At 46.2% G+C, this 21,368-nt stretch overlaps 1 protein-coding gene across 1 annotated transcript; it reads right to left on the bottom strand.

The window, feature by feature from the left end:
* Positions 1 to 254: 254 nt before the first annotated feature.
* LOC132781361 (cytochrome P450 2C29-like) lies at positions 255 to 20,874 on the bottom strand. The gene is made up of 9 exons (XM_060785591.2): positions 20,609 to 20,874; positions 16,422 to 16,584; positions 12,904 to 13,053; positions 11,871 to 12,031; positions 9,088 to 9,264; positions 4,143 to 4,284; positions 2,255 to 2,442; positions 1,497 to 1,638; positions 255 to 601 (listed from the first exon to the last, which is right to left on the bottom strand). Exons 1-9 carry the CDS (start codon positions 20,789 to 20,791, stop codon positions 420 to 422), a joined length of 1,488 nt encoding a protein of 495 aa, XP_060641574.1. The 5' UTR covers positions 20,792 to 20,874; the 3' UTR covers positions 255 to 419.
* Positions 20,875 to 21,368: the final 494 nt, after the last annotated feature.

Below are 21,368 nucleotides of genomic sequence, written 5' to 3'. Positions count from 1 at the left end.
AGAATTGGACACAATATTCCAGGTAAAGTGGTCTAACCAAAGCAGAATAGTAGTAGTAGCACTTCAATAGACTTATTTCATGTTAGGTATTAACATATTTCTCCCCTTTCCTACATCATTGGGACCTCAGACTGGTATACCAAAAAATCAGTTGAAAATAATTAAAAATAGAGAATACGTTAAGCAGATTAAATGAATATTAAACCATTGAGTGAGTTAAATCCATCCACCTGTATAGATTTGGAGGACTCCAGTTTGACCCCCATAGCTTTAATACAAAATCATGCTTTCAATTGAGGCTGGAAAGGCTTTCAAGGAGCTCCAGCATAATTTTCTCAACACCAAAGGTCTGGGTTAATTAGAAGCCCAAGCTGAGATCCTCAGGCAATTGCTTGCTTTGTCTTCCATCAGTGATCTTTTCAGCGAGGGACAAGGCAGAACTTGTAGGGCTGAGGGACGTTGCTCAAGCTACTCAGCCGAGGCATGATGTCGATGTCCTTGGGGTCCGTGAGGGACTTCAGCTTGAAGTTCTGGAGGATGGAGGTGAGGAACAGGAAGAGCTCCATGCGGGCCAGGCCTTCCCCAGCACAGATTCGTTTGCCTGTAAGGAGACCAAGAAGACATGGAGAAGGGGTCACAAAGGGAGCCATAGGATGCCCTCAACAGAATGCAGTCTACAGAGAAAGGGGATCAGAAGTCACATTCTGTTCTTCTTTGGTCAGGCCCGCTCTCCTCGCATCCTGTGTCTAGTTCAGGATATCACAGAATATTGACAAGTTGAACGTATCTAAAGATGGGAACTCAAGATGGTCAAAGGTCTGGAAACCAAGCCTTCTGAGGAGCAACCTAAGAGATCTAGCCATGTTTAGCTTGGAGAAGAGAAAGTTGAGAGGTGATGTGATAGAGCCAACCTCAAGTATGTGAAAGAAGAGTATGGACAGGATAGAGCAAGTGTCTTTGATGCTGATCCAGAGACTAAGATGTGAACTATTTGATGAAATCTACAAAGATTCCATCTAAACCCAAGAAGTACTCTTTTGAGGACAAGAGTGGGCCAATAATGATGTCGTCTATGTATGGACCTTCTTTCCCTGGAGATCTCTACGTAGAGTTCTATGTTTACGTATTCCCTGTTGCCCCTGCCAGTGATAAGATTCAATGAGTCTATGGTTGCAAATAAACAGATCACAATAACTCTCATGGGACAGCAGAAGAGAACTTGCAAGAGTCCTTCCATCACTGAGTGTAAAAAAAGTCCAGGTTGGTCATCATGGGAGCATGGCATCATGGTCAATGGCTCCAAGTGAGGATGGAAAGAGCCAATCAGCTCTCTCCAGCCTGAAGCATTCCACACCTCACAGCCCTGTGATGGTCCAATGGGGGCCACAGTTGGGAAGGCCACACTCCTGTTTCTGCAGCAATGGATGTCCCAGGAAACCAAAAGGAGCCTCTCAACCATGTGTTTCTTCTCAAACTGGGAAAAGGGAGGGCCTTACCTGTCGAAAAGGGCACAAAGTAGTCGCTCTTCCTGAAGGTCCCATCCTTATTCAAGAAGTGTCCTGGGTCAAATTCTGTGGGGTTGGGGAATTCCTTGCTGTCATGCAGCACTGAGGTCAGAACAGGAACTATTATGGTGCCCTGTGGAAAGTGAAGGATATGGTGAGATAGTAATGGAAATATCTAGACTAGATGTGGTTGTAGGGGTTTTTGACATTGGACAGTGGCCTAGCCTTTGGTCTAGACCAGTGGTTCTCAACCTGGGGTCCCCAGATGTTTTTGGCCTACAACTCCCAGAAATCCCAGCCAGTTTACCAGCTGTTAGGATTTCTGGGACTTGAAGGCCAAAAACATCTGGGGAACACAGGTTGAGAACCACTGGTCTAGATACATGTGCATGGATTTGAGCAGTTACAGAGTGGCCATCTGAACAGATAAGATTGGCTCTGAACTTAATTCAGCTGGAATTTGCAGAGGATTTAATTCCGAATTAGAATCATAGAATCAAAGAATCATAGAATCCTAGAGTTGGAAGGGACCTCATGAACCATCCAGTCCAACCCCATTTTGTCAAGAAGCAGGACAATTGCATTCAAAACACTCCTGACAGTCAGTCAGAAAGTTCTTCCTAATGTTCAGATGGAATCTCCATCTGAACATTGGTGTCAAACCCAGCAATGCAGTTTGGGGATCCATTCCTGTATCCTGACTCCGTTTGGGAGACAATAATGCCTGGAAGGAGAAGCAAAGAACTCACTTTAGGGATGACATATCCTCTGAACGGTGTGTCTTTGTCCACGGCATGGGGGACGCCAACTGGGACGAGAGAGACGAACCTCTGGATCTCGTGGAGGACGGCATCTGTATAAGGCATCTGTCCGCGGTCAGCCATGCCGGGCAACCGGGAGCGGCCAACCACCCGGTCAATCTCCTCCTGCACTTTCTCTGTCAGGAGACGCAAGAGGCTCATTGTCAAGAAAGAAACATCCAGGGAACATCTCAGAAATCATGCAAATTCTGACTCATGGCAAGAGAGCAAGAAATGTCTTGGGAAGTTTGGACCCCAGATTAGTGTGAATTGATCTCCTAGGAAACCCACACAGGCCCTTTCTCTGAATAACAGGGGATGATAGTTAGTCCTTCAGTAATGCCATAGAATTCAATTATTCCATACATATTGGATCTCAGTTCTTGTGGGTTTTTTCGGGCTATATGGCCATGTTCTAGAGGCATTTCTCCTGACGTTTCGCCTGCATCTATGGCAAGCATCCTCAGAGGGTGAGGTCTGCTGGAACTGGGAAAAAAGGGGTTTATATATCTGTGGAATGACCAGGGTGAGACAAAAGGCTTTTGTAAGTTGGGCTGGGTGTGGATCTTTTCAACTGACCACCTTGATTAGCATACAATGGGCTGACTGTGCCTGGAGCAAACTCTTCTTGAAAGGTGATTAGATGTCCCTGCCTGTTTTTCTCTCTGCTGTTTTAATTTTAGAAATTTTTAATACTGGTAGCCAGTCTTTGTTCATTTTCATGGTTTCTTCCTTTCTGTTGAAATTGTCCACATGTTTGTGGATTTCAATGGCTTCTCTGTGTAGTAGAGGGATCCTCTCACCTCTGCAGGAGTCTACTGTGTACCATGCAGCTGTGGACAAGTCGACATAGGGACCACCAAACGCAGCATTGCCCAAACAAGAATCCAGGAACATGAAAGGCACTGCAGACTACTTCAGCCAGAGAAGTCAGCCAGAGCAGAGCACCTGATGAACCAACCTGGACACAGCAGATGATTTGAGAACACAGAAATGCTGGACCACACCAACAACCACCATGTCAGACTACACAGAGAAGCCACTGAAATCCACAAACATGTGGACAATTTCAACAGAAAGGAAGAAACCATGAAAATGAACAAAGTCTGGCTACCAGTATTAAAAAATTCTAAAATTAAAACAGCAGAGAGAAAAATAGGCAGGGACATCTAATCACCTTTCAAGAAGAGTTTGCTCCAGGCACAGTCAGCCCATTGTATGCTAATCAAGGTGGTCAGTTGAAAGATCCACACCCAGCCCTTTTGTCTCACCCTGGTCATTCCACAGATATATAAACCCCTCTTTTCCCAGCTCCAGCAGACCTCACCCTCTGAGGATGCTTGCCATAGATGCAGGCGAAACGTCAGGAGAAATGCCTCTAGAACATGGCCATATAGCCCGAAAAAACCCACAAGAACTGAGTGATTCCGGCCATGAAAGCCTTCGACAATATTGGATCTGCCATTGTTGAGGGGATGTAAAACTGAGCCATCTCTGTAACGGAAAAATGTCCACGATGTGGAGAAGGCCTTCATTCTCCTTGATGCCACTGATGCCCCACCTGCCTCCCTTGCAAACCCCCAGATTCTCCCCAAAGTTGAATTGTTTAGCCAAAAATACTCCCAAATGGCCATGAGCAGCATTAGCCCGTAAACACCTTCCTCCTAATTCCCCCCAAAGATGTGAAAACTAATGGAACAGTTCAGAATTAGCCACCTCCAGGCCCTATTTTTAGGCCAAATGCATTGGATCAGAACTGTTCACATTCAATCTGCAGATGCTGAGAGCCAAGAACCTGGTGGAAGCAGCTGGCCTGGAGTGTGCCCATCTCTTTTACCTTCAATCTCTGGGTATTTCTGGAGGATCAAGAGCCCATATCGGAGTGTAGTGCTGGTCGTTTCGGTTCCTGCGCCAAACAAGTCCAGGCTGCAGAAGATCAGGTTCTCCATGGTGAACTCGGAGGCCTCATTGTGCTTCTCCTGGGGATACACATGACTGTCAGAGATCAGACGATGCCCAGCAGAAGGAATGCTAGATCAGCAGACACTGAGTTACAAAATAAGGACTCTGCAGGCTTTGAGTTACAAAAGAAACTAAGTTTACTAAGCACATACATCAGACACGTCTTACTACAGCGAGCTACAATCAGGAACTAGTCAAAACAAAAGCCTCTTCACATCTGCTTATCTCTCTTGCCGAGACTGGCTACTCCCTTCTGTTCCCAGCAAGAGCAAACCTTATCTTACTTTTCTCAAGTTTACTTAATCACAGCCTCATGGTGTAAACATTCTGCACAGCATTTCTAATTCACAGTAGCATCCATCTTGGCAATACATAGAAGCACATTTAAAACACATATATAACTAAATTAATCCTGACAATGACCCCGTCAGAGTGCTCTATAGGAAATGCCACCTGAACCCTAGAGCAGATACCCAGGAGTCACCAACCTCCACTGCTGTTTGGGGGCTGAGTACGGCTCCCATGCAAGGGTCTTGAAGAGGCTGAGATTTCAAAACTGTGGGTTGTATTAGAAAAATGTTTTGAGAGTGGGTTAAAGAGAAGGGAGGAGGGAGAGAAAAGAGCGAAGGAGGTGGAAAAGATAGCAAATGTGTGTGAAAGGGGAAGAAAGATCAGAGTGAAAAAGATCTTGGAGTCCGCGTGGACAACAAGTTAAATATGAGCCAACAATGTGATGTGGCAGCAAAAAAAGCCAATGGGATTTTGGCCTGCATCAATAGGAGCATAGCGTCTAGATCTAGGGAAGTCATGCTCCCCATGCTCTCTTCTGCTTTGGTTAGACCACACCTGGAATATTGTGTCCAGTTCTGGGCACCACAATTCAAGAGAGATATTGACAAGCCAGAATGTGTCCAGAGGAGGGCGACTCAAAGGATCAAGGGTCTGGAGAACAAGCCCTACGAGGAGCGGCTTAAGGAGCTGGACATGTTTAGCCTGAAGAGAAGGCTGAGAGGAGATATGATGATAGCCATGTATAAATATGTGAGAGGAAGCCACAGGGAGGAGGAGGGAGCAAGCTTGTTTTCTGCTTCCTTGGAGACTAGGACGCGAAACAATGGCTTCAAACTACAAGAAAGGAGATTCCATCTGAACATGGGGAAGAACTTCCTGACTGTGAGAGCCGTTCAGCAGTGGAACTCTCTGCCTTAGAGTGTGGTGGAGGCTCCTTCTTTGGAAGCTTTTAAACAGAGGCTGGATGGCCATCTGTCAGGGGTGCTTTGAATGCAATATTCCTGCTTCTTGGCAGAATGGGGTTGGACTGGACGGCCCAGGAGGTCTCTTCCAACTCTTTGATTCTATGATTCTATGACCAGGAAGAGATGGGAGGTGGAAGGGCAGGAGAATTGCTTTGGAAGAGAAAGGCACTGAATTGAAGGATAGAACTGGGAAGGAAAAGTGGAGGAAAGGGGAAAAGGTTTGGTTTGTGTACACTCTGGTCAGGGGGTTGGACTGGATGGCCCACGAGTTCTCTTCCAACTCACATTTGTCACGAAAATATAATTGCAGATTTGACAAATGTGGATTTCATATGACGTGTGGGATTGAATGGAAGAATAGAAGGATGCATGGATGAGTTTTGGAAGCATCAGTAAAATATTAAGGCTTGCAGTGACTGCTTTCTGGACTGTGATTAAAAGTTGCTAATGAGAATTGAAAAGTAAACTCTGATAAGAACTGTGACAATGTTTTTTTCAAGTTAAGAGAAATGTTTGCCACATTCCTTATGTTAAGAAGGAAGTCAACACCAATCAAGAAGAATCAACATCTGGCCAGGAAACTGAGATGGAGCCGGGATGGGAGACGTCTATCATTAATTTACAACTTTGGAACCACATCATCAGAATATTCCTATAAAACACTCAATCTAATAATGCTCAAAGTGTGGCAGACCTGAGGAGTCCGTTCCACCCGCTGTGCTCTACTCCATAGGAAGGAGAGAGATGGTGTATTCAGTGAGTGGCATGGGAGTAGTCTGGTCACTTTGGGGCTTCTTTCTCAAGGGAAGAGGAAGAAATGCGCTTTTGGAGTCTTGGGCTGTGTGCAGGGAGTCAGGTTCTGCTGTATGGAAAACACAGATCTGGCCCTTGGCATTGTGCACTGCTTAGGGAAAGGATGCATTTTGGAGTTTTGAAGTTATGGAAGTTCTGGAACTATGTGTTGGAAAGGCTGCAGGAAAGCAGGGTCTGGCCTAGCAGATGCTTCTCCAAGGAGGGAGAAAAGGGTATGGTAATATTTGGGTGCATAGTAGGCTTGGGTGATCAAGAAAAAAATGGTTCTAAACTTGGTTCATATATAGGGGCGCTGGTGATTCGATTTTGAAATAATTTCTGAAATTTTCTTGAAAAAAAGATCGGAAATTGCAGAAATCCGAATCGCTTCATTTGCTTCGTTAATGGAAGGTGCCCCTCCCTCCCTTCAGAACCATTAAGTAACTTTGACAAAGTCAGAAAGCCTAAACAAACAGTTTTAAAATCTCGCAGTTTCCCTGAAGAGGGATGAGGTGGGTGTGGCTAAGAACAGCTCTTCCTGAAGGCCACACCCCCTTCAAACCACACCCCTCTTCAAACTACAAGAGAGGAGATTCCATCTGAACATTAGGAAGAGGAGATAGAGAGGAGAGGAGATATGATAGCCATGTATAAATATGTGAGAGGAAGCCACAGGGAGGAGGGAGCAAGCTTGTTTTCTGCTTCCTTGGAGACTAGGACGCGGAGCAATGGCTTCAAACCACAAGAGAGGAGATTCCACCTGAACATGAGGAAGAACTTCCTGACTGTGAGAGCCGTTCAGCAGTGGAACTCTCTGCCCCGGAGGGAGTGTGGTGGAGGCTCCTTCTTTGGAAGCTTTTAAGCAGAGGCTGGATGGCCATCTGTCAGGGGTACTTTGAATGCAATATTCCTGCTTCTTGGCAGAATGGGGTTGGACTGGATGGCCCATCAGGTCTCTTCCAACTCTTTGATTCTATGATTCTATGATTCTATGAGTGAAAATGTAACTCCCCTTTGTTGGTTTGTTAGCCTTTATTTATTTATTTATTTATTTCGGACATTTCTATCCCATCCTCTCTCAACCTCCACAGAGGGACTCGGGGCAGCTAACAAACCGGCACCCCATGATTCCCACAACGATGTAATGTAAATCCAATGCAGTTGCATAGAATCTGTATGTCTGTATGTCCAATGTCATTCTTTGTCTGAATGTTTTCCTGTAATCTGATGTCCCCTCTCACACTGGAAATTGCAATAAAAAGAAGCTATGCTTCAAAGTTATTGAAAAGTCATTCATGGCATGATTCTATGAAACCTATGATGCAGATCAGTCTAATGTGGTGCACTTTCTCTTGCACCCAATAGTTTAATTCCTCAGATTAAACTATTGTATTTTAAATCTCCTCATCTCTAGTGTCTGCTTGGAAATAGATACTAAGGCTTTTTGGGGCACTGCGTTGGGAAACAGCCTGTGTTTGTATTTCAAGATCCTGATGTGGGAAATTTATTTATTTATTTATTTATTTACGACATTTATATGCCGCCCTCAGAGCGGGATGCCGGACTCAGAGCGGCTTACAAGGTATATATACATACAATATATTATTAACATGAGAGGAGATATGATAGCCATGTATAAATATGTGAGAGGAAGCCACAGGGAGGAGGAGGGAGCAAGCTTCCTTTCTGCTTCCCTGGAGACTAGGACGCGGAACAATGCCTTCAAACTACAAGAGAGGAGATTCCATCTGAACATTAGGAAGAACTTCCTGACTGTGAGAGCCGTTCAGCAGTGGAACTCTCTGCCCCGGAGTGTGGTGGAGGCTCCTTCTTTGGAAGCTTTTAAGCAGAGGCTGGATGGCCATTTGTCAGGGGTGATTTGAATGCAATATTCCTGCTTCATGGCAGGGGGTTGGACTGGATGGCCCTTGAGGTCTCTTCCAACTCTTTGATTCTATGATTCTATCATTCTATGAACATAATACAATATCAGTTTTAAATATTGCTATATTGATGGAAATGATGAGCCAAGGCAGAAGTACAAGATGGAGATGGTTTGGTCAATGATTTTCAGGCAGATAGTGACAGAGAGGCCCCAGTGCAAAGGGCAGTTTCTCATGAGAATATCCCTGCTGGGCCTCGCAATGATCCTTCACTCCCTCTCTCTGTGAGCTCTCAAGATTTGGGTTTGGAAAACAATCTGACACCTGGGATTTTTAATGAGCAGCCGGATAGAGAGCTGAAGAATAGGTGACTGGAGATTAGCCAGGATTGACAGCAAACACAAAGGCTTCATCTGATAAGGGGTAAATGTGCAGGAAAGCCAAACCAATTTCTGAGTTTTGGGATATAAGGTTTACCTCAAGGGGAAACCTCTTAGATCAAGCATCATTTGGAAATCAAATTCATGTTCCATGGAAATCCTGTTCAAGGGGTCTTGTTCTTGTGGAGTTTTTTAGCCTTTTGGATTGTCTTTGCATCCTGTTGATTCCTGTCTGGATTAATACTATCTTGGATGGCTTTTATATCTGGTGTGGACATTGCTTTGTGTTTCTACTTTTTATGGACTTTATACTTTTTGGAACTTTCTTATTTTCTTACAAGCATTTATTTCTCCTGACTATTTACTAAGCTTCAATAAAAGAAGATTTGTTTCTTCACTCTTCGTATGGTGTGTTTTAAAGTCAGAGGGCTTTTTCATGACTAGAGAGCAACACACTGATCCTCTACAGTCTGCTCCCGCCCAACGGCTTCCATGAGGCCCCCCCTTACCTGATCCATTTTGATGTAGAAGCAGTCGATGAAGTCCCGTGGGGAGCTAGGGTCCAGAGTTGCCCTGTGTTCCTTGGCTTCCTCCAAAACAAACTCCTCGGATCGAAGGCTGCCGGACACTAAGCGGTGGTGAGGGCCAGGGATCCAATCCATCAGGGTAGGGAAGGTGTTGGCGAGCTGGAAGACCAAAGGAGACAGAGAGATGTCCCTGTCAGATAAGTGGTTGCGTTCTTTTGCTTTTGTGGATCCTTGGGAAAGAAGCAAGCGCCTCGTTCAGCACAGCAGGAAATCACTCCGATCCCCAAAGGCCAACGAGGTGCAAAAGGGACAAGAAAGCCTCTCAGGACACCATGCTTAGGCCCCGCCAGGTATTGTCATGCTTCTGCCCTATGTTAGAATCATAGAGTTGGAAGGGCCATCTAGTCTGACTACCTCATCACATCGAGAGGGGAAAGCCTGGGTGACCATCCCTTGGAGAGTAGAGAATCATCCCTCTTTATATTGTCTGCAGTCCCATTTTGTCTTCTGCCTCCCCATCACACTCACACATGGAAAACCAAGAGCTGGAAATACATTCCTCTTACATTCATCACAAGGTCGGTATTACTTTTTTGTTCTTAATCAGGAGAAATAACCATATCTGAAAGCCAGGTGATCCCTTGCCCTGCCCAAAGTCTCTTACATTCAAGGAGACTCGCACCAGTTTAAAACCATTTCTTTCCATGGGATTCTATGGTTCTGCATGAAACCACGGAGGATACAAATGTCACAAAATATCATTGCAGATTTGATAACTATGGCTTTAATCTATTGTGTGCATAGGAATGAACTGAATGGAAGAAATGAACAAATGGGAGTTAATAATTTTGGAAACACCAGTCTATTATTAAGGCCTGCAATGACTAACTACCTGTTTGCTGGACTGTAATTAAAAGTTGCTAATGACAACTGAAAAAGTAAACTGTGATAAGAATTGTGACAATGATAACAGAAATGTTTACAATGTTAAGAAGGAAGTCAATACAAGGCTAACACCAATAAAGAAGAATCAACATCTGCCAGGAGGTGAAGACTCAAGTCAGGAAAATTATTTACGACATCAGCAGAATATTCCTATAAAAGACTCAATCTAATAATTCTCAAGTGTGGCGGAATGCATGAGTCTGTTCCACCCGCCGTCCTCTGGTCCATGGCAAGGACAGAGATAGTGTACATATGGAGAGTGGCAGATTTGCACGGGCACAAGACTCCTGACCTCACAATTGTGTTAAAAAACAAAGTATGGATTGTTGATGTTGCAATCCCAGGTGACAGCAGGTTTGCAGAGAAACAACTGGAAAAGCTGACATGATATGAGGATATGAGGATTTAAAGATCGAACTGCAAAGACTCTGGCACAAGCCAGTCAAGGGGGTCCCCATGGTGATCGGCACACTGGGTGCAGTACCTAAAGACCTTGGCCTGCACTTGGCCTGCACTTAAACACAATCGGTGCTGACAAAATTACCACCTGCCATCTGCAGAAGGCCACCTTACTGGGATCTGCATGGAACCATAGGAGTAAAGTATAAGATACAGGAGCTCTGTGTTGCAACTCAGAGTAAGCTTCGCCTTGCTTACAAACACCACCAAACAAGAGCTGTAGTTTTATAGTTTATTGAGGAAAAAGTCCAAGTCAAAATAAAGAATAAGCATTGCAAATTTTCAAAGATTAAGGTTAAATGCAGAATATAGTTCCAAAGATCTTCAGGTAAAAACAAGAGGCACAACCCTATAGGCAAAATTCAAAACAGAGTCCAAGGTACAAGCAATAAAACAATTGCCCCAAGAATCACAATGCAAGAAATCCCAAGCGTGTTGCTTTCCAGCTAAGGTATTCCATGAAGCTTTCAAGCTAATAAGCTATGTTGAACTGACACTTTCTCTCTGTTTGCAAGAAGCCTAAATACCTTTCTAATATGAAAACATTATGCTCTCCCCAACATGAAAGCATTGCAATGACCTTCCCTCGAGCTGGCTTCTCGTCTGCCAGTTAGGTGAGAACTCCTCCTGACCCGCAAATCAAGACGGGCTTGCCGGGTCAGGTCGCTATCAAGGCTTTCTGCACTTTCACTATCAGCGTGGGAAGGAGGTAAAGGCCTCTCCACCTGTTCGCTATCTACTTCGTTAACATTCTTTTCTTCTGAGAACTGCTGTGTTGACTCTGCACTGTCTGTGGGAGCCTCAGAAAAAGACCTAGAAGCAGGCCCAGAGATCTGAGGCACAGAAAAAGAGCCAGGAATCTGAATCCCATCATCCTCATCATCAGAGAACATCTCAGCCACAACACTCTGGACAGGATGGCTGGCCCATGTTCAGAGTTCCCTCCTTTCAGGGCATTTCTGCCTCTTTTCAACCCTGGAACATGTGATGAGTTGCATGCCTCTCTGTGTTGGAAAAGAGGCTGAAGTCTCCTATGAAGGGGAAATGTCTCTATGTGAGAGGAGCCATTCTTTCCACCACAAGTTGCTGCATTTATCCCACCTGTTGATGCTTCCTTGTAACCCTATAAAGGTTCTTTCCCTCAGAATTCATTGCATCTCCTTGTCATACTTTTTTCCTCAACTGGCAACCTATAGTTGCTAAGTGCCAGAGGACAGGGAACTGCTCACCCCCCTCACTCCCAAATCCGTCATATGTACATAAACAGAAGCACAAAATCAGATGCATGTTCATGCAGGGGCACCAAACATGCAAACGGAATACATTAATCATGCAACAGGTCTCAAAGAACAAGGGCCTACCTGAGCCCAAGAAGAGTTAAAAAGCTCAAAGTTCTCATTCATTAAGTTCATCATGGCTTGAAACTTCTCATCCTTGTAATCGAAGCGCTTTCCAAAGACGATGGAGCAGATGACGTTGGAGGTGGCACAGCTGAACAGGTAGTGAGGGTCAAAGGGCTGCTCTGGAAGGACAAAAGGGTATTCGTCTTCTCACCTGAGTCCAGCTCTTGGGCCAGAAGAGATCTTGCAATTCACTCTGGAAACTCGCACTACGCCTCTTACGGTTGGACGGCAATGGGGGCTTTCTTTCAGGCAACACAGTTTCAAGTTCTTGGTGGCCTCAGACCTTCCATGAGGACTTCCCTGAGGACTCTTGCACTCAAGGGAGGCTGGGCTAGATTTTCCTTGTGGCCTTTCCCAGTTCTAATTCTAGTCCTGTGTAGACTGTAGGAGATGTGGCATTGCTGGTTCTACATGACTGACCTCTGCTGAGCATGACCTCTGGGTTCATGGCACTCAAAGGACCTCAAACCTCTCCTGCTCCACCTGAGCCTTGGAAACTGTATGGTCCTTTCTTGCCCCTTTCTCTCCCATCCATAACAGGAAGGACATCCTACTCTTGGTCTTTGAAGTCCACATTCTGACATGTGAAATCCAAGTGCCATCAATGGCGGAAACCACTTTAGTTGAGAATGAACTTCTAACTGATGGTTTCCAATTGTGGAAAGTGGTATAGGAATGCCATCGTTGCCCAGTTTCCCTGCAACCCTTTAAAGATTTAGAATATCTGAATATCTGAGTTGGAATATCTGGAGCACAAAGTCTCCCAGAAAAGACCAAGGCACAGAATCTTCAACCTCCAGGACTCTGGATGGGCCACCTGACTGGAAGAAACAACCCTAACCCTCATGTATGGGAAACTCTACAAATAGAAGGATCCTAAAACTAGGATGCACACAAGACACGCCAGGAGGAATCTCCTGGGAAGTCCCAATGGTGGTGGTGGTGGTAGTGGTGGGGGAGACGGGTCAGGATGGACACGGAATCTACTCACGCTTTGTGTTGCGGAATTGCTCCAGGAGATACTGGGCTTCATCATGGATCCTCTCCTCGATGCTCTTCTTCCCCATCCCAAAGTTGCGGAGGGTGGTCAAGGCAAAGCGCCGGAGCTGCTTCCATCTCTCCCCATTGCTGAATATGATCCCTGGAAAGAGGGAAGACAAGAGGCTGCAATGGAAGAGTAGGCTGGGCCGAGGTGAGAAAGAACGGCCAAAGAAGCAAGGGTCCTCATTGCTATCTGTTTACTCTGGTGTCTGAGGGACTCTTATGCCTTTCAGCTATTTTCTCTGTGTTGAGTAGACCCTTTTCTCTCTTTCTGGTCACCTGGAGTCCCAACTGATGAACCATGGTCAAGTCCAAATAGGCATCCAGTCCACATCCCACTGAAGCATTCTTAAGTACTGGAATCCCAGTTTGTTGATATAGGGGAGAACAAGAAGCACTCTGTTAGTATGCAAATATACACTTCCCTTATGGAGATTCACAGATTTTTTGGGTGACTAGGCCCATTACAGCTGTTACATTAAGGCTGTGTATAAGGCTTCAAATGCTGCTAGGAACTAAAGCTATAGAAAGGAACACTCACATCCTAAACTTAAGATCTGTGGAGGGAAGTTGCAGGGAACCAATGAAAAATCTGCAATGGGCATTTCATCCCCACTTCTGCAGGACACATTGTATCCCATCTGCATTACACCTGACCTATCTGAGAAGAGGGGCTGACCAAGGGCAAGATGGATGGATGGCATCCTTGAAGTGACTGGACTGACCTTGAAGGAGCTGGGGGTGGTGACGGCCAACAGGGAGCTCTGGTGTGGGCTGGTCCATGAGGTCACGAAGAGTCGGAGATGACTGAACGAATGAACAACAACAACATCTGAGAGTTCTAATCCAAAGCTCAAACCACTACACCCATTCCTAAAAGGTTTCCCATTGTCTTCCTCTCTTTGGCTCAGAATAATAATAATAATAATAATCATCATCATCATCATCATCACCATCATCTTTATTTCCCATTTGGAGGGCGTGTACTCCAGTGGCAGAAGCGTTGAGGGGAGCAATAGTATCATGTTATACACCTACTCGCCAAAGGCACAGCGGAAGACCCAGGTTTTAAGGTTCTTTTTGAACATTTCTAGTGAAGGGACTTTCCTGATCTCTCCAGGTAATGAGTTCCAGAGTCAGGGAGCCACAGAAGAGAAGGCTCTCTCCCTTGTGCCCACAAGATGAGCTTGTGAGGTTGGTAGGGGTGAAAGGAGGGCCTCCTCCAAAGATTGAGGGCCCAGGTTGGTACGTGGAGAGAGATACGGTCATGAAGGTAGGTGTGTCCCAAACCGTTTAGGGCTTTGTAGGTGATAACCTATACCTTGAATTGGGACCGGAAAATAAACGGCAACCAGTGGAGCTCCTTAAACATGGGAGTTGACCGCTCCCTATAACTAGCTCCAGTTATTAATCTGGCTGCCGAACGTTGGACAAGTTGTAGTCTCTGGGCCGTCTTCAAGGGTAGCCCCATGTAGAGTGCATTACAACAATCCAATCTAGAGTATGACTTGTCTAAAGTCATTCAGGAGTCTTTTATGATTGAAGGAGTTGAAAAGTGTTCTTATTACTTTGGTCTTGAGGAGCCCAAACCCAATGCTCAAATGACCATTCTATGTCTCAAAGAGAGAAAGAGAGAGAGATTCAGAGGAGTTTGGCCACTGCCTTCTTCCTGTATGGCTGAGATATTTTTCGTTGCCCAAGCAGGCTCTTCATACCCTAGTTGACTATTCCAGCCTTTATCCTGAGCTTGCTCTATATCAATATGGATAAACTCAATAAAGCCCCAAAAATATTCTGACCGGAGGCCCAAACACTAACAAGGAAATCCATTCTATGATTCTATAAACAGTTCAAGTCAGACCATATAAAACTAGTTTTAAAACTTTAGGGTGTTGTCAACCACAGCACTTGCCATAAACACAAGTTGAATCAAGTCAATTAGGCCCACGAGGGCTTCAATAAAAAGCTATGTTTGGCTGGGATATGGAAGGACATTGACTCCAATCTCAATGGGAATGCATGTGAAAGTCATAAAAAAGGTGTACATATGAAGTACAGTGTGTTGAAAGACATGTGGGCATTTCAATGGGGAATTGCCTTGCGGCACATGATGCTCAATGAAAGTGCCCTGGCATTGGGAGAATACAACAACAATAAAACTGAGGGCCTTCCATATAACCCAGAATATCAAGGCAGGAAACCCCACAATATCTGCTTTGAACTGGAATATATGGCAGTGTGGACTCAGATAACCCAGATCAAAGCAAATATTGTGGGATTTCCTACCTTGATGGTTTTCTGGGATATAGGGCTGCGTGGAAGGGTCTTGAGTTGCCTTCTCACTCCCTGCTCTCCATGCAGTCATATTGCTTTGACCATCTTTCTACTGTGTGTATTTCCTTCCCCAGGCTTCTGTCCCAATGCTCTGCTGCCTCCCCCCAAAACACACATTTATATTTATTTATTTATTTCGGTTTCTTCTACCTTGCCCTTCTCACCCCGAAGGGGACTCAGGGTGGCTTACAGAGGCACAATTCGATGCCAGCATCACATAACAGTAGTAAAACAAAATAACATCAATTAAACAGTTAAACAGTTGAACAGTTAAACAACAATTCCTGCATTACAACCATAAAACCAATAAAACCAATAAAACAATACAAACCCAATTACTCCTCATAGACGGTCAGCATTCGCTGTCTCATAGTCCAAATTCCAATTCCACAATTGTCAGTCCTGTCAGTCCTAATCGTCTGGTTGTCCTTATCTAGTTGTCAGATTGCCCGAAGGCCTGGTCCCACAATCACATTTTTACCTTCCTCCTGAAGGAGAGGAGGGATGTAGATGCCCTGATTTCCCCCGGGAGTGAGTTCCACAGGTGAGAGGCCACCACTGAGAAGGCCCTGCTCCTCGTCCCCACCAGCCTCACTTGTGATAGCGGTGGGGTCGAGAGCAGGGCCTCCCCAGATGATCTCAAACTCCGAGGTGGGACATAGAGGGAGATACGTTCGGACAGATACGCTGGACCGGAACCATACAGGGTTTTGTAGGTCAAAACCAGCACCTTGAATTGTGCTCGGAACTGAACCGGCAGCCAGTGGAGCTGACACAGCAGGGGGGTGGTGTGCTCCCTATATGACGCTCCGGTGAGTAATCTGGCTGCCACTCACTGGACCAGTTGAAGTTTCCGAACAGTCTTCAAGGGCAACCCCACGTAGAGTGCGTTGCAGTAGTCTATTCGGGATGTAACAAGAGTGTGGACCACTGTGGCCAGATCAGACTTCCCAAGGTATGGGTGCAACTGGTGCACAAGTTTTAATTGTGCATAAGGTCTCCCAGCCACCGCCGAGACCTGGGGTTCCAGGCTCAGCGATAAGTCCAGGATCACTCCCAAGCTGAAGAGGTGGAAAGATATGGGGCCGCCCCACCTGCCCGCCCCGCTGCCATGGAGAACTCAGCCCCGCATACCTCTGCCTTTGCATGTTTTCTCCATCAAGTGGACTTTGCCCCGGGCTGCAAATTCATTGCCGCGGTCCAGCAAGGCTTCTTTGATGGCCTCGTAGCCGTAGAGCACCACAGCGGGAGCCATCCCGAAATGGAGGGTAAACACAGGGCCATACTTCTCGCTCATCTGGGGGAGGAGACAAAGGCAGAGGCACAATGCTTGAGAATAATGAGACGTTGGTGATGTTGCTTTTATTGTTTTTGTGATGTCTTATATTGTTTAATGTTTTTTATCTATTATGTTTTATGTATACTGATTTGTTGGAAACCGCTTTGAGTCGCCAATTGGCTGAGAAAGGCGGGATACAAATATAGTTAAATAAATAAATAAATAAATAAATAAATAAATTCAAGTGAGAGAGTAAAACATAAACTTTGAGTAAATAGCTATTCCGCCATAGCAAAGAGCATCGCTGGTAGAGCAGAGCAGCATTACAGCATATTGTTTCTCCTCCTCAGATTGCTTCTCCAAACTGTATTCTAAAATCCGTACAGTTATACCCTATGGGGTGTGGGCCAAACATGCTGGCTGGCCTACATTACCAGCTGCACATAATAATTAACATCATAAGGTTTTTCTTTAACACACACACACACACACTTGATCCTGCTATGCCTTACTGTAACAAGTTTGCCCATGCCTGCCATAAAGCCTGCAGAGATTCGGATGAAATCAATTCAGGTTCAGATCTTCTAGCAAAGAGCCATGTTTTCACTTGGTGCCAGATGATGACACCATTTTTGTCTGCCTCTCTCATCCCTGACTGGACTGCCGCGTCCAGTGGGGTCACCACCCTGCGGCCAAAAAAGAAAAATAAACTTCGGTACATGGAACATACGGACACTGATGGACAACAGTGGCAGTGAACGCCCCGAACGCAGAACTGCCATCATTGCAAGGGAGCTGGGACGCTTCAACATCGACATAGCAGCCCTTCAGGAGACCCGGAGAGCAGGAGAGGGACAGCTGAAGGAAGAAAAAGGAGGCTACACCTTCTTCTGGAAGGGACTGCCCGAAAAAGACCAAAGAATGCACGGAGTTCGCTTCGCCATCAGAAATGATCTGATGAAACATCTGACCGAAGCACCCACTGGCATCAACGAACGACTCTCAACCCTCCGAATTGATCTTGCCAAAAACCAATGGGCAACCGTCATAAGTGCCTATGCACCAACACTAGATGCTGATGAAGACATCAAGGAGAAATTCTACTGTCAGCTGGACAACGTCCTATCAGGGATACCTTGTTGTTCATTAGTTCAGTCGTCTCCGACTCTTCGTGACCTCATAGACCAGCCCACGCCAGAGCTCCCTGTCGGCCGTTACCACCCCCAGCTCCCTCAAGGTCAGTCCAGTCACTTCAAGGATGCCATCCATCCATCTTGCCCTTGGTCGGCCCCTCTTCCTTTTGCCTTCCACTTTCCCCAGCATAATTGTCTTCTCTAGGCTTTCCTGTCTCCTCATGATGTGGCCAAAGGACTTCCACTTTCCCTCTAGTCTCCTTCCCTCCAGTGAGCAGCCGGGCTTTATTTCCTGGAGGATGGACTGGTTGGATCTTCTCGCAGTCCAAGGCACTCTCAGCACTTTCCTCCAACACCACAGCTCAAAAGCATCGATCTTCCTTGGCTCAGCCTTCCCGAAGGTCCAGCTCTCACATCCGTAGGTGACTACAGGGAAGACCATGGCTTTGACTAGGCAATGGATCTTTGTTGTCAGTCTGATGTCTCTGCTCTTGACTATTTTATCGAGATTGGACATTGCTCTCCTCCCAAGAAGGAAGCGTCTCCTGATTTCCTGGCCACAGTCTGCATCTGCACTCATCTTTGCGCCTAGAAATACAAAGTCTGTCACGGCCTCCACGTTTTCCCCCTCTATTTCCCAGTTGTCAGTCATTCTTGTTGCCATCATCTTGGTTCTTTTGACGTTTAGCTGCAACTTGGCTTTTGCGCTTTCTTCTTTCGCCTTGATTAGAAGGCTCCTCAGCTCCTCCTCGCTTTCGGCCATCAGAGTGGTGTCATCTGCATATCTGAGGTTGTGAATGTTTCTTCCAGCCATTTCCACCCCAGCTTTGCATTCCTCAAGCCCCGCACATCCTCGCATGATGTGTTCTGCATACAAGTTAAAAAGGTTGGGTGAGAGGATGCAGCCTTGCCGGACGCCTTTCCCAATCTTGAACCCGTCTCCTGTTCCGTGGTCAGTCCTGACTGTGGCTCCTTGGTCCTTGTACAGATTCCTCAGGAGAGAGGGAAGGGGGCTTGGGATGCCCATCCCACCAAGAACTTGCCACCATTTATTAGGATCCACACAGTCAAAGGCTTTAGAGTAGTCAATGAAGCAGAAGTAGATGTTTTTCTGGAACTCCCGGCCTTTCTCCATTATCCAGCGGATATTGGCAATTTGGTCTCTCGTTCCTCTGCCTTTTCTAAACCCAGCTTGAACATCTGGCCACTCTCGCTCCATGTATTGCTGGAGTCTTCTTCCTTGCAGGATCTTGAGCATTCCCTTCCTGGCATGAGAAATAAGGGCCACTGTACGGAAGTTGGAGCAGTCTTTTGCATTTCCCTTTTGCGGTATGGGGATATAAGTTGATTTTTTCCAGTCTGATGGCCATTCTTGGGTTTTCCATATTTGCTACCTAAGGAGGACAAAATCATCCTCCTGGGGGACTTCAACGCAAGAGTCGGGCGAGACTTCGACCTGTGGCCAGGGACCATCGGAAAAGACGGGGTTGGAAACAGCAACTCAAATGGCATCCTGCTTCTCACCAAATGTGCGGAACACAACCTTGTCATCACCAACACGCTCTTCCGCCAGAAAAACAAGCTCAAGACATCATGGAAGCACCCCCGGTCAAAGCATTGGCACCTCTTAGACCAGTGGTTCTCATCCTTCCTAATGACGCAACCCCTTAATAGAGTTCCTCATGTTGTGATGGCCCCAACCATAACATTATTTTCGTTACTACTTCACAACTGTAATTTTGCTCCAGTTATGAATCATCTTGTAAATATCTGATATGCAGGATATATTTTCATTATTTGGCACAAATAATCGATACGCCCAAATTTGAATACTGGTGGGGTTGAGGGGAGATTGAGCTTGTCATTTGGGAGTTGTAGTTCCTGGGAGTTATAGTTCACCTACAATATCAAAGAGCATTCTGAACTCCACCAATGATGGAATTGAACCAAACTTGGGACACAGAACTCCCATGACCAACAGAAAATACTAGAAGGGTTCGGTGGGCATTGACCTTGGGTTTTGGAGTTGTAGTTTACCTACATCCAGAGAGCACTGATGCATCTGGACCAAACTGGGCATGAATACTCAATATGCCCAAATGGGGACACTGGTGGGGTTTGGGGAAGATACACCTTGACATACGCGAGTTGTAGTTACTGGGATTTATAGTTCACCTAAAATCAAAGAGCATTCTGAACTCCAGCAATGATAGAATTGGGCCAAACTTCCCACACAGAACCCCCATGACCAACAGAAAATACCGTTTTGTTGTAGGTTTTTTTGGGCTGTATGGCCATGGTTTAGAGGCATTCTCTCCTGACGTTTCACCTGCACTTTGGCAAGCATCCTCAGAGGTAATGAGACCTCACTACCTTTGAGGATGCTTGCCAAAGTGCAGATGAAACGTCAGGAGAGAATGCCTCTAGACCATGGCCATACAGCCCGAAAAAACAACAAACCAGAAAATACTGTGTTTTCTAATTGTCTTTGGCGACCCCTCTGACACCCCCTCGCGACCCACCCAAGCCTTCCAGACGAGCCCATCTCCAAACAGCACTCAAGGACCATCCCCCACAATACACCTTGCCCTCTAATCAAGTCCTTTGCCCACTGGACCTTCTGGAGGTTGAGAAACACTGTCTTAGACTATGTAATCACACGTGCTAGAGACCACCGTGAGGTGCTCCTCACAAGAGCCATGACAGGTGCTGACGACTGCTGGACAGACCACAGGACAATCCAATCCACGATGGCTATCAAGATCGCTCCCAAGCGAATACTCCAAGGAAGAAAGACAAGGCGCAAAATGAACACCCAAGCCTTCCAGACGAGCCCATCTCCAAACAGCACTCAAGGACCATCCCCCACAATACACCTTGCCCTCTAATCAAGTCCTTCCTCCACTGACCTTCTGGAGCACCTGGTCCAGGTGGTGGGTCTTGAGCTGGAGGGCGTTCCCGATGAGGGGCAGCGGGGTGGGCCCGGGGGGCATCTTCCCCTTCTGCTGGGCCCCACTTCTCCAGAGGGCAGAGAGCAGGAGGCAGGAGATGCAGGTGAGCAGGAGGACGGTGGACATCCCCAAGGGCTCCATCCCTGAGGTGCAAGGCTGTCCCTCTCTTTGGAGGCAGCCAAGGCTTGGAGGGAGTCCACTCTCCTGCAAAGCACAGGGAAGGTCCAAGTTAACCACTAGATTTTATTTATCTGAATCATTTCGTTTAAACATTACATAATGTCTCTCGTTCCTTATCAGCTGGCAATGAACATGTTTGCACTTTGCTCCGAGATCTTTTTTCCAGGCAATTCATTTCATAGAAACATAAAGTTGGCCATCTAGTCCAACGCCCTTCTGCCTTCATGCAGGGAAAGCACAATCAAAGCACCCCTGACAGATGGCCACCCAGCCTCAATTGAAAGCCACCCAAGAAGGAGCTTCCACCAGACTCCCAGGCAGAGAGTTCCACTGCTGAACGGCTCTTCTTACAATCAGAAAGTTCTTCCTAATCATAGAATCCTAGAATCCTAGAGTTGGAAGAGACCTCCTGGGCCCTCATCCAGTCCAACCCCATTCTGCCAAGAAGCTGGAATATTGTATTCAAATCACCCCCGACAGATGGCCATCCAGCCACTGCTTCAAAGCTTCCAAAGAAGGAGCCTCCACCACACTCCCT

The sequence above is a fragment of the Anolis sagrei genome, chromosome 1, assembly GCF_037176765.1.
Source record: "Anolis sagrei isolate rAnoSag1 chromosome 1, rAnoSag1.mat, whole genome shotgun sequence".
Taxonomy (NCBI): Eukaryota; Metazoa; Chordata; class Lepidosauria; order Squamata; family Dactyloidae; genus Anolis; species Anolis sagrei.
The sequence above is the reverse complement of the archived record's forward strand: the minus strand, read 5'-3'. Positions and strand labels throughout refer to the sequence as shown.

Coding starts and splice junctions, on each gene's coding strand:
- LOC132781361 (XM_060785591.2), bottom strand. CDS start 20,791: ATGGAGCCCTTGGGGATGTCCACCGTCCTCCTGCTCACCTGCATCTCC. Junction 12,032..12,903: donor GCAATTCCGCAACACAAAGC/GTGAGTAGATTC, acceptor TTGTCCTTCCAG/AGCAGCCCTTTGACCCTCAC. Junction 9,265..11,870: donor TTAACTCTTCTTGGGCTCAG/GTAGGCCCTTGT, acceptor TTGGTCTTCCAG/CTCGCCAACACCTTCCCTAC.